The 13379-nt window shown below is 39.3% G+C and overlaps 1 protein-coding gene across 3 annotated transcripts in view; it reads right to left on the bottom strand.

The window, feature by feature from the left end:
* Positions 1 to 3038: 3038 nt before the first annotated feature.
* dis3l2.S (DIS3-like exonuclease 2) overlaps positions 3039 to 13379 on the bottom strand; it is a 203490-nt gene continuing 193149 nt past the window's right edge. For all 3 annotated transcript variants that reach the window (XM_018265604.2, XM_018265606.2, XM_018265603.2), the window contains 5 exons: positions 12738 to 12885; positions 9690 to 9820; positions 7153 to 7257; positions 5915 to 6016; positions 3039 to 3967 (listed from right to left, as the gene is read on the bottom strand). In XM_018265604.2, coding sequence (XP_018121093.1) covers positions 3872 to 3967; positions 5915 to 6016; positions 7153 to 7257; positions 9690 to 9820; positions 12738 to 12885 — 582 coding nt within the window. In that variant the 3' untranslated portion in view covers positions 3039 to 3871. The remainder of the gene's footprint in view (positions 3968 to 5914; positions 6017 to 7152; positions 7258 to 9689; positions 9821 to 12737; positions 12886 to 13379) is intronic.

The raw sequence follows: 13379 nt of genomic DNA, 5'->3' as shown, positions 1-13379 counted from the left end.
AAGTACCTTTGCCACAGAACGTAGATTCTACGATCTGTGGCATTTAAAAGGTTAAGGGAACCAAACAAAAACAAAATAAAGACTGTCAGACTCAGGCCACTAACTAAATAATGAGTACTTCTAACCTTCCACCTCCCTCGCCCATCCGCAAAAATACAGGGGTGCAGGGTCACACAGCATTGCCACTGGATGCTTTTAGGCAGGCCAGGAGGGCACACGGATGGGGGGACAGGCACTTGCCGCTGGATGCCATACATACAGCAAGATCTCATGGATCAAAAAACCCCAGTCCCTAGGTGCCATTTCCGGTCACCTAATGCTTTCCCAAGGTTAAAAAGCAAAAAATATTGCTTTCAATGGAGCAAGGAAAGCAAAAAAAAAAAAGTCACTGTAGAGGGGGTAGGGGTGGCTTTTAAAGCTTTGGGGAGGGTCCTTCTGATGGGGGCGGGGATATCCCGGTGAGTTCTGATATGGAGTATGTCCAGGGAAAATAAAACAGTACCTTGTACATGATCCAAACTAAGATATAATTAATCCTTATTGGAAGCAGAACCAGCCTATTGGGGTTAATGTTTACATGATTTCTAGATGACAAAGTATAAAGATCCAAATTACGGAAAGATCCATTCTTCGGAAAGTCCCAGGCCCTGAGCATTCTAAATAACAGGTCCCATATGTACCATGCTTGTCTGAATCCACTCTGGATTTATCCACCTTTGAGGTGCAACTATCCAACGCGGTCCTTGAGTGCAGGAAAACCAAACCTGCCCGATATCAGCATAGGTGGAGGGTGACTTTTGAGTTTGGGAAGACTAGTTAAAGATCACCTATCACCAAAAAATTGTTTCCCCTACCAGAGGTGCAGGCTAACAGTGCCTTCAGTATTTTTTTAAGATAATTTCCCTATAGAATGCTACAGTCGCCTCGCTCATTATGCAAATGTGTGTGCCCCAATGTGGCCGTCCACACCAGGAGAATCCTCCCAGTGCCCAGGCCACAGTGCTTGATAGCGGTCTTTTCTTAAAACAGAACTGAACCCTAACAGTAAATAGTAATGATCTAGGGCAGTGATCCCCAACCAGTAGCTCGTGAGCAACATGTTGCTCTCCAACCCCTTGGATGTTGCTCCCAGTGGCCTCAAAGCAGGAGCTTATTTTTGAATTCCAGGCTTGGGGCAAGTTTTGGTTGTATAAAAATCAGATGTACTGCCAAACAGAGCTTCAGTGTAGGTTGACAATCCACATAGGGGCTACTAAATGGCCAATCACAGCCCTTATTTGGCAGCCCAAGAACATTTTTCATGCTAGTGTTGCTCCCCTCCCCTTCAGTTTAGTGGTTAGTTCTCCTTTAAAGAAGGAGAACCCATTTAAAGAGTGCTAAATAAGTGAAAATTTAAAAAAAAGCTATATATTAGTTAAGTCCAATTAAGATCAGTCAGCTGATCTCTCAGCCTGCTGCCTGTGTCAGATTATGGAGCTGCAGGTGAAACAAAGTCACTGCTAAATTTCTATTGCACGGTATGGTCTGAATCAGTCTTTCAAATCCCCCAGTTTTAAAGACATTTACCCTGCTGGTTTGGGGAGGCTCAGCCTCTTTTTACCTAAAAAGAAATATGCCAAATGGTTAGAAGCAAGAGGGCCCACTGATACCTGGGCCCACCGGGAGTTTTCCTGGTCTCCTGGTGGGCCAGTCCGACACTGGGGGAGACCTCTTTTAATGAGTTCTCCCTTCTTTAAAGGAGAACTAACCCCTAAAACTGCATATGGCTAGAAATGGCATATTTTATATATACATTGAACCAGTCTAAAGGTTCAGCCGCTCTATAGTAGTAATGATTCAGGCCTTCAAAGTTGTCACAGGAGTTTCTCATCTTGGATTCTGTTAGGAGTGTCTGTGACACGCACATGCTCAGTGGGCTTTGAGCAGTTGTTGAGAAGCTGAACGTAAGCAGGCCATACATGCAGAGATCCGCTCATTTGGCGAGGTCGCCAAACAAGTTAATCTCTTCCCGATATGCCCACGAACCGATCCGATGGGTTCTTGTAAACCTGCCTGATCGACTTCTGCTTGATTGACATCTGCCTGATTTTCGGGCAGGTATCCATCAAGGAAGCCGTCCAAGGGCCCCATACACATCCCAATAAGCTCGGTGGTGGCTGAAGCAGGCAATAATCTGTCATTTGGTGACGTTGCCACAGGTTATTTCAACGTGTGCCAAGCTTTCTTTGTACAGTAGTTGACTGATTGCGCCTGGTAACCACACTGATGTACCTATGTTAATAAACAGCCCCAGCGTGAAACATGCATGAAGCTTAGTGGGGTCTGCGCAAATACATATATATTTATCATCATTCAGTACCAATTGTATTGCTACTATACTCCACTAATGTGGTGACATTATTTAATGGGGGTTTTGGGTATCCTGGATTTTATGGGCAATTGCTTCTCAGCCCCTGAAATGAAGTGATTGTGTTAAAAAAAAAAAAAAAAAAAAAAGGCTTTAGTTCCTCACATTTTTGTGCAATCTTTTGTGCACTGAATTAAAGCTGAAAGTCTGCAGTTCAACTGCATCTGAGTTGTTTCATTTAAAATTCATTGTGGTAATGTACAGAACCAAAATTAGAAAAAAAGTTCTGTCCAAAGATTTATGGACCTAACTGTATTTCCATATATTATTGATATTAAAATGATGCTTCTGATATGCAAATGACTAACTTAATATTATTTGGCTACAAACACGAAATGACCTGTTAATCAGAAAACAAACTATGATTGTTGATGCCTAGAAAAGATAAAAAGTGCCACTGTTAAAAACCCAAATTTCACTAATGAGAATATCCACAAAATCAAATCTTTGTGTGTCATTTGAACCCCAGTTGCGAACAATTTCAACACTGCTGTAAATGGGATGTGTGTGTGGCAGTTTTAGATTATAGTACAAGACACCTTTGGCTGGGTGACGGCATTCCTGGAGCCATGAGAAACAGCATGCATCGTTCTTGTGTACTTGAGATATGAGAACACAAACTAGGCAAACATACACGGAAAACATTGCTTTATTGAAGGGTGGAGTTGAGATACAAGAATTGTGAGACAAGATTACTCCAGGGATGGACTGTGTGATAATCTGGTCTCACTACATTAAGATCAAAAGTAACTGCCAAAGGCAACAGTGGGGTCATTACTAATGTTGGGCAAATTTGCTCACAGGCAGTTACCCATGTCAACCAACTTCCCACGAAATGAGAGCCACTGACTTTTGCATCTTTCAATGAAAAATACACATGCAAACGCATCTTTCATTTACAAATCTGATTACTAGGAGTAAGTGGAAAAAACTAGAACAAGATTAAAAAAAAAAGCATAAATTAAGTATCATTTGGTACAGTTTAACTAAAACGTTACTCTGATATGGTGCCAGCCATGAGTTCATTCAGAGAAAAATTCAGTGTCTTAAAATTAATAGCTGCTTTTCAGGCCTAAAAATACTGAAAAAAATTAAAAAGTTCTTATGCCAGTTACCTACTGCTTACATGTTGGCAAGGGCTTATGAATTAGGGAAGAACTTATAAGAAGGCCAAAGAGCTTCTGGCTATTGATTTAGTTGGTCAAACTGATCCAACTTCATTTAAAAAGTAAATTAAAATTATGCAATAATCCATAGCCTCAATTCTTCTTTCTATGGATCTACAGACAGAGTTACCAGCATCTAAGACATTTACACACATTTTAATCAATGGCACACCAGAAATTACTTAGAAAATGTGTCTCCCCCTTGAAATGACAAATGTAATCCATTGTAATGGAAAATTCATTGTATAGCAGCACTGCTACCGGCATTGAAACATTTCCCATGCTCTTCAAACTGCAGTCACTCGGCCTCTGGTCTTTTCAGTAGCGCTGTGTACTTTAGGGGCACATTATCTGTCTTGAGGACCACCTCCACAAGCGTGAAAATACTGATTACCTAAGGAAGAGATAAAGTACTCTTCAACATCAGTAAGCAGCCTGTCAAGATTTATAAAACAAACATTGCTTTAAACTTCCTCAAAATAAGAAAATTCTGCAAAAACCTTCTTCAATAGAGAAACATCAGAAACCATTCTACAGAGGCAAGTACATTAGAACAATACTGTGTAAATATGTGTTTGTTTGGTTGGGGCACCCTCTGTGTGTTCTTGTAGCAGCTGCTGCTGAACAGTCCATGGAATGAATCACTATCCCTGATCAGTGACAAAGGCCAAGGAGAAAGTCTCATCTTTTGATGATTCTTCAACAATTAGCTTTTCTATTTTGCTGTGAAACACAATAAAATAAAGGAAGGACCTCTTCAAAATGTACATCCATTGTAGCGTATTATTGAAAAGACAGAATAGGTTCCCTGTAACATAATGAATCTGTGTTTTCCTCTAATGCTCGTTTGTAAATTGATTGTAAGGCCCATGTGAATAAATTCTTGGAAACTGCTGTGTAACATGCAGGTGCTGTAAATTATAATAAAAGTTATAAATGCTATGCCTAGACAGAGCAGAAAATTTATTATTAAAAAAAAAACCAGAATTTAAAATGACGGCTAGAAGATGGCCTTCCACTTATTCAGAGCTTTCTGATAAAAGGTTTTCTGATAAGCAATCTCATGCCTGTTCTAGAAAGTAATTACAAGGTACACTTCCATACTAATAAACAGTGGCTTTGCAGATTCCAGGGGGGAGAAATGAAAAGGAGAAACCATGCATAATTATCTTCTTTTTTAGTAGACCCAGATACACATGTAAGCAGATTCTTATGGTATCAATACATAGAGTAAATGTATGTTCAGCTGTTCATGTTTGTTTTAGGAAACCTATAGGGAAAATCAAATAAGATGCTGCAACTGCTTTTTAGGGCAGGGGCACACGGGCAGATTTGGGGAGATTAAGTCGCCTGGCGACTAATCGCCTCTTCTTCGGGGCGACAATCTCCCCGAACTGCCTTCCCACTGCCTTCCGCCTGCTATAATGAGAAAACGTGGAGCAATGGCACTTGCGGCTCTTCGATTTCCGAAGTCGTCTGAAGTTGCCTCACGAGGAAACTTTGGGTGACTTCGGAAATCAAAGCGCCGCGAGTGCATTGCCACAGGCAGTTTGTCAGTTTGCCATTTTTGTCGGAAGGCAGGGGGAAGGCAGTTCGAGTAGATGTTGCCCCAAAGAAGAGGCGATTAGTCGCCAGGCGACTAAATCCCCCCGTATCTGCCCATGTGCCCCTGCCCTTAAAGGAACAGTAAATGCATATGATAAAGTTTTACAGTAATTAATATGTAATGTACTGTTATCACTGGTAACTGGCATGTTTGCTTCAGAAACACAACTATAGTTAAATAAATAAGCTGCTGTGTATCTGTGGGGGCAGCCATTAAAATCAGATACGTAGAATGTAATGGTGTTCTACAGAGGTTATTTGTTATACATCATTTGCCATTTAGCACTATTTCAATTGCCTCCATTGCTACAAGGCAGCATGTTTATATAAACTATAGTACAGGTATGGGCCTGTTATCCAGAATGCTCTTTACTTGGGGTTTTCTGGATAATGGATCTTTCCATAATCTGGATCTCCATACTTTAAGTCAACTAAAAAATAATTTAAACATTAAATAAACCCAATAGGCTGGTGTTGCCTCCAATAAGAATCAGTTATATCTTAGTTGGGATCAAATACAAGGTATCGTTTTTTTATTATAGAGAAAATTATTTTTTTTTTAAATGTGAATTATTTGATTATAATGGAGTCTATGGGATATGGCCTTTCCATAATTCGGTTGCTTTCTGGATACCGGATTTCCGGACATTAGATCCTTGGCCTGTAGTGTTTTTGAAGCAAACAGATAAGTTTAACCAGAGCAGTTAGAAATGTATATATAAGTGAAGTTGCTTACCTGTCGCACAGGTTCCTCTCCTTTCTGTTCTGGTTCCCAAAGCAGTGTCAGTTCAGGTCTTTTCCCGACCTGTTTATAATGTGAATTAACAAGAGGAAGGCTCTGGAAGAATAATAGGAGTAGAGAAAGTAATGAGTTTCTGTAAGTAGCAGCTGAACTTGTACTAAGATCCCACCCTTTTCTGCACACACAGAGAATAGCTGCGCATGTTATGGCCCCCAGGCTGTCTCAGGTGGATAATTCAATGCAATACAGACAGTCCCTGAATAAAGCTGCTTGCATATCAGTAAGAATTGTGTTGTATACTTACACGACAAGAGTCATTCACTGAGGTGTGCCAATTTGTTAAATACCCCCAACAAATAGAATGGCTAGTCATGAACCCAAGCACTCTTTTATACAGGCTACCTTCTATGGAGAAGCATGGTTACCGGTATTGCACTGGTCTAGGACAGGTAAATTGGCAGAAAAATTGCCCAAACACTACCAGGACCCAGTGTAGTATCACTGAAAAATTCCCTTATCTGGACTGCATTGATTTTGTTAAATCAACCAGCAAATAGCTAGATTGTCTGGCAGGGTTCTTGATCTATAGTCTGAACTAACTTTTAATATGATGCACACAGCGATACTCATACAATTTGCAACTGGCCTTTATTTATTTTTTATGGAATTTGAACTATTTAGCTTTTTATTCAGCAGCTCTCCAGTTTGCAAATGCAGCAGCTATCTAGTTGTTAGGGTCAAATTTACCCTCCCAACCAGAAAGTGGGTGGAATAACGGATTGGAATAAATAAGGGAAGGCTTGAATAAAAATATTATTATTATTAACATGTATTTATAAAGCTCCAACATATTTTGCAGCTCTGTAATAAGTAATAAAGTGCAGCACTAACAATACAATCGAGGCTTCACCGAGTAATAGATGTTTTGTCTGCCAGGAGTCAGTGATCCCCACTTAAAAGTTGGAAATTGGCAGAGAAAGGTGGTAAATAATTAAAAAAAACTATCAAAAGAAAGTAACTGAAAAGTTGCTAAAATGCTGAAATGTAACTAAATGCATATGTGATGCAGTATATAATAGCAGGAGCTTGCTTTATAGGCAGGAGAATAACGAAAAGGTTAAGTTTTATTAAAAACCAAAATAAATAAGAAACCAAGTCCATTTAATATTATCAACCAATAGTTCCCTATTGCATTACTGGGCAAGTGTTATGCTTCAGTTTTTCTTACTTACATTACAATATATGCGCTTCTGGACCCCAAATCTAAGCACAATAACATCAAAAGCTTCATTAAGGACTCCCATAACCATGGCCTCTGACTCCAGGGGGCCACATTCCTGCAGAAAAAATGGTAGTAAGAAAGAACATTAATCAAGCAAATATATCTGTTTGGTGTTTTAAAGGAATTGTTCAGTGTAAAATTAAAAACTAGGTAAATAAGATAGGCTGTGCAAAATAAAAATACACATTTCCAATATAGTTAGTCAAAAATGTAATGTATAAAGGCTGGAGTGACTGCAGGACACTATTTCCTGCTTTGCAGCTCTCTTGGTTTCCACTAATTGGTTACCGGGCAGTAACCAATTAGTGACTTGAGGGGGGCCACATGGGTCATAACTGTTTGAATCCGAGCTGCAACCTAAGGATCAATTGCAAACTCACCGAAAAGTTATGTCCCTTAATGTCCCTGTCAGAGTTAGAGATGAAAAGCAGGGTATTGTTCTGGCTATTATGTTAAACATCCAGTCACTCCAAAATCAAAGTCAAAGTCAACTTTATTGTCATCTCAACAGTATACGAATACACAGTGAGACGAGACGAGGTGGCTCCAGCTAGTACATATCACAAAAAGGCACTTAGAATACACAATAAATATGGCAGAATCGATATAGGCAGAAATTGGATATATACATGTGTAAACCTTTAGAATTGTGCAAATAAATTAACAGTTCACAAAGTTAAGTGGGAGGGCAGGCAGTGAGTTTAGGAGTCTGATAGCTTGTGGAAAAAAGCTTTTGCGCAGTCTGGTTGTTCCGGCTTTAATGCTGCGAAAGCGTCTCCCGAATGGGAGCAGCGTGAACAGTCCGTGTGAGGGGTGTGTGGAGTCCAGTGCAATGCAGGAGGCCTTTCTTGCACAGCACTTGTGGAAGGTGTCCTGCAGTGATGGAAGAGCCACTTCAATGATGTTGCCAGCTGCTCTGACAGTCCACTGTTGACTTTTCCGGTCAGCTGCAATGGCACTACTGTACCAGACAGAGATGCAGCTCGTCAGGACGCTCTCTATGGTGCCCCTGTAGAACACTGTGAGGGTGGGAGGCGGAAGGCTGGCCCGTTTCAGTCGTCATAGGAAGTGAAGACGCTGCTGAGCCTTTTTGGTGATGGAAGCGGTGTTGGTGGTCCAGGTGAGGTCTTTAGAGATGTGGACTCCCAGCAATTTGGTTTTCTTTACTGTCTCTACCGTGGAACCGTTGATGTTGAGTGGTGTGTGAGCAGGGCGAGTTCTCCTGAAGTCAACGATCATCTCTTTTGTTTTATGCACATTCAGTGACAGGTTGTCCTCACTGCACCAGACCACCAGCTGCTGAATCTCATCTCTGTACGCCGACTCGTCATGTGGCTGATGAGCCCCACCACAATCGTGTCATCGGCGAACTTGATGATGTGGTTTGAGCTGTGTCTAGCTATGCAGTCATGTGTCAGCAATGTGTACATCCTTGAGGAGCTCCTGTGCTCAATCTGAAGCTGGAAACGCTGTCGCCGATACGAACAGACTGAGGCCTCTCTGACAGAAAGTCCATGATCCAATTGCACAAAGAGGTGCTCAATCCCAGCTCGCTTAGTTTGCCGCTCAGCTTTTGAGGGATGATGGTATTGAATGCTGAGCTTAAGTCTATAAACAGCATTCTCACATAACGGTCTTTCTTGGCCAGATGAGTTAGTGAGAGGTGGAGAGCAGAAGATATGGCACAGCCTTTATACATTACATTTTGGCTTACTAACTCTATTAGAAACATTTTTTACTTGGCACAGCCTATCTATTTACCTAGTTTTGTAAAATATAAGGCGGGGAACCTACCAAGCTGTTAAGGCTAAAAATATTACACTGGTCAGGGGGAACCGCAGCTTGAGGAATAGGGAGTCAACTTAGTCCAATCGGACAGGCTGTATTGTTTGCAGGACTCGATCAGCAAATGATGAAACTTTCTATCTTAAGCAACTCTCTCTGTTCCATCCAGCATGTCATGTTTGCTATTGCATGTGCATATTAGGAACCAAGCAAAATTCCTCATTCAGTACACAAAGTCACATTGTGGTTTAATAGTGCTGTAATGCATCTGCATCTTGAACTGACTATAGATGCTTTAGCATATGAAGGAGGGTGCTGTGAAGCATCTGTGTAGAATATTGTAGTAAGTCCTATTGCAGGCCACTGACCTAGAAGCAATAGTAACTCATCCTACAGATGAAGCCACTTGGATTTGTGAGATAAATGCGTCATGACTCATGGTTAATTGAAGAAACTGCGTTATCTAAAGTCATCTTAACTCATTTAATGCATTTAACCTTTCCATTAGCATACCAAAGCACCATTGTGAACAATGGTGAATGCCTTAATTAGATGGCATGTTGTGACGCAGTTTTCTGTGTTAAATGAGATAAATGGGATATCTGTGTTTAGTTATTCTGTGTCAAACAGACAAACCAAAGTGGCTGCATCTGTATATCAGCCCAATGCTTATGGTGTGTATATTGCCTTCTCTGATCTTACCTTTACAAAGACAGAAAAGAAAAGCTCTGCACTCAGTTCCTGCACTCGCTTGGATGCTGTTTTGCGGTCATTACAATGATCAGCTTGTTTCTGGATTATCTCTTTTGAGGTTTTCAGATGGGGTCCACATCCTGAAAGGGAAAATGGTACACACGATAATGACACATCCAATAATGGCAGGAAACACTTTTGGCAGCATGTTTAAATTCAGCTCTGGTAAAATGATCATTTTCATAGCAGGTGCCATTTTTACATTTATGTTCTTTTTTTTTTTTTTTTACATTTAACAACATACACAGAATTAAATTAACTAATTTCTTCCCTATTTTCCCTGCTTTTAAACGGTTATGATGCAATAACATAATTATATTATGTTATTGCATAATTTTACATGGACATTTTACCTGTACATGTAAGTCATGTGCTTTTAGAACTATTAATGCCTGGTGCATGGTACTATAGGGAGACATGAATGCTGGGAAGACAGCACTCCCCTGTAACAGCAAAAGAAATTATAGTACCCTGACACAAATGGCAACAAGGACATGCCCCTTTGGTTTATTGTGTCAAAAGACAACGGAATAATGTTTTGGGGTGTACACGTTTATCAGAGGCATGTCTCCAAAACGTTGTTCAGTATCATTTGACACAATACATCATAAGTTCTTGTTTGTTTTACCCATATCCCAGTACATCCCCAGAAAACTCAGCTTACTTCTAAAATGTTGTAACATATGATAAGTGAATAGCAAGAGAGAACAAATAAGCAGTCACTTGCAGAAGGACACATGTTAAGATACAACAGCAACACCTAGTGGGGTCTATGCATAAATGCAAAGTACCAAATTACATTTCAATACAAAGAAGCAAATAAAGAATGGAAACAAATAAACCGGGAAATGTCATCCCAGTAGCTTTCTGCATAAAAAATTTCCTGATCCTATACACACAAACACAAATATGCATTAGGTTTTTATGTAGCGGCAATAAAGGTTATGCTCTAGCCAAAGTGTGGTGCACAATACCAACTTCAGCTTGAAACATATAGATCTTAAAGGGGTGTTTCACCTTTACATTAACTTTTAGTATGTTATAGAATAGCCAATTCTAGGCAAACCTTTCAATTGGTCTTCAATATTTATTTGTTTTTTTATAGGTTCTTCTGACTTTCGAGCTTTCAAGTGTATGACTTCTATTATCTTTATAAATTACAATAAGGGGCGATTATTCAAGATAAAGTAAAGCTATTTTTAAGTGTATGTGTTGAGAGAGCTCTCTTCACTGCAGGTTTTGAACATCTCTACCCTTCAGTATGTTTCCTTCAGCTTCTTCTTCATTGGGCACATTCTATTACCCCAGATCAAGAAAAGAGAAAAAAGCCAGGTGATGTTGTGATGGCTGATTCAGTTAATGCCTTTAAGAATGGCTTGGATGATTTCTTGGACAGACAGAATATCAAAGGCTATTGTGATACTAAACTCTATAGTTAGTATAGATATGGGTATATAGAATTTATGTGAAAGTAGGGAGGGGTGTGTGTATAGATGCTGGGTTTTTATTTGGATGGGTTGAACTTGATGGACTTTGTCTTTTTTCAACCCAATTTAACTATGTAACTATGTAATATGTAGACAGCTACCATACTTGCGAAAGGTTTCATTTTAAATGTTATTGTCTTGTGAATATAAATTACAGATAAACTATTACTGTACATAATTACTTGAGTAAATGTGTTTTACTGAAGATTATTAGGAAAATAAAAGTCTACGCAAGACTAAAGGTGGCCAAACGAGACGATCTTTCCCCGATATGCCCCTAACAGGCATGGCTATATGAGGGTAATCTGAACGTTTGGCCCTACGGCTGAACGATTGGATTACGATGAGAGCGCAATGGGCTCCGGCGGGACGGTCGGGACAAAATCAAACCTGTCCGATCGACCAAACGACCGATCTCCGCCGGACGAAAAATGTCGGGACTCTCCACATACAGTCCAAAAATCGTACGAATCCTCGATTTGTATGATAGGATCTTTGTGTCTATGGCCGCCTTAACTAAGTAATGTGTTATCCCTAACAGTTCCACAGTGCTTGGGGGTTGTTCACCTTCCAAACACTTTTTTCAGTTGAGTTTTTTTCTTTTGCTCACCATAAACAAAGATGTTATTAAATTGCTTTCCATCTTTTATTTGTTACTGTTTTCCCAAAATTTAAGTTTAATGTTTAAGTTCTTGTCTCTGGTGTTTCAGTCTGGCAGCTCAGTGATCCAGGTGCATTCTGAACTGTTAAAATTTGCTACATTTAGTTGATAAATTTCTCAGCAGTATCTGTGGAATATTAGCAACTATTGTATCAATTCTAATTCTAGCTGCCTTTAATGGAACGCAGGGATTTTGCTCAGCAGGGACAAATATAACATAAATGTATCAATTTAAAACAATTATAGATTTGACGCTCCCCCCCCAGCGGCTTTAGAAGGTGAAAAATGAAACTTTACACTTCAATATTAAAAAACTGTCAGAAACTGAAAATAGAAAGTAATTGGAAAAAGTCTTTGTTTATGGTGAACTGTCTGAAACCAACTGAACTGAAAAAAAAGAGTTTGAAGGTAAACAACCCATTTAATAACTGTAAAGTTAAGTTGAAAAACTAACTATAAGAGAGTCCAATGTGCTATACAAGCCAATTTAAGATGAAATATGTTAAAGAACCTGTCTCTTGCATCAATGGATACATTCAGTGGGAACTTTGGTGTACTGGCCTATATCCCAAAAGACAAGTTTAAGCAAGAAGAGATTGTTTGTAACATCAAGCAGCCTATTATTCTTGTAAGAGTATTAGGCAGTAACAGAGCATAAAGGCACCATTAGCAATTATTAGCAGGGCACCAGCTCAAAAAATCTGTAAGAGGAAGGGTGTTCCTATAAGCAAAAGAATGAACTGCCAATCCTGATCTCTGCTTATTCCTAATTCATTATTATTGTTGATGGACCCAGAGATCTTCAGATGCATAGTTCTTTAATACAAACAAATTAAACATTACACTCACCTAGTGATGCTGCAAGGAGCCGATGAACTATTATGTCAGCAAAACGCCGTATAGGGGAAGTAAAGTGAGTATACAGAGGGACGTTCAGTGCATAGTGATGGAACTGTGTTTCGTCATTCAGGGCTCCACTGCAGAAATATAGTGCCATCTACAAGGGAAGGAATATGTGAGTCTTACCACTAGTTTATACAAAGCACAACATTTATCTTAAAAGTGTTCCATGTGCCCTGCCCTTTAACTACAATGTCTGCCTCTTTAAAAATGCAAAAGGTAGGCAAGAACACGTTAAAATAAAATATTTTTATGTATACTTTATTCAGTATCAAAGGATTTTGTTTTTAAAGCACCTAATATCTGGATATTTCATTTTATTATAGACCAAGTTCTATGTTTTATTCTGACACTGGTACAGTTTTAAATCACATGAATAGAAAAATGTTTAATTTGTTAAAGGTGGTAATATACAATCTCTTCCAAAGTTAACTAAATAAAACCTGAAACCTATTGGAGTTATATCCCAATTAAAACACATGCTAACATGCAACATTTTAAAGTCTAAATAAGAGTAAGGGTGGTTTGAGATATTATCCAATTGAAATAAAGTTTTATTGATAAAATAATTCAAGATTTAGTTCACAAACA

This window comes from Xenopus laevis, chromosome 5S (assembly GCF_017654675.1).
Source record: "Xenopus laevis strain J_2021 chromosome 5S, Xenopus_laevis_v10.1, whole genome shotgun sequence".
NCBI lineage: Eukaryota > Metazoa > Chordata > Amphibia > Anura > Pipidae > Xenopus > Xenopus laevis.
This window is presented reverse-complemented; position numbering and strand designations above follow the sequence as displayed.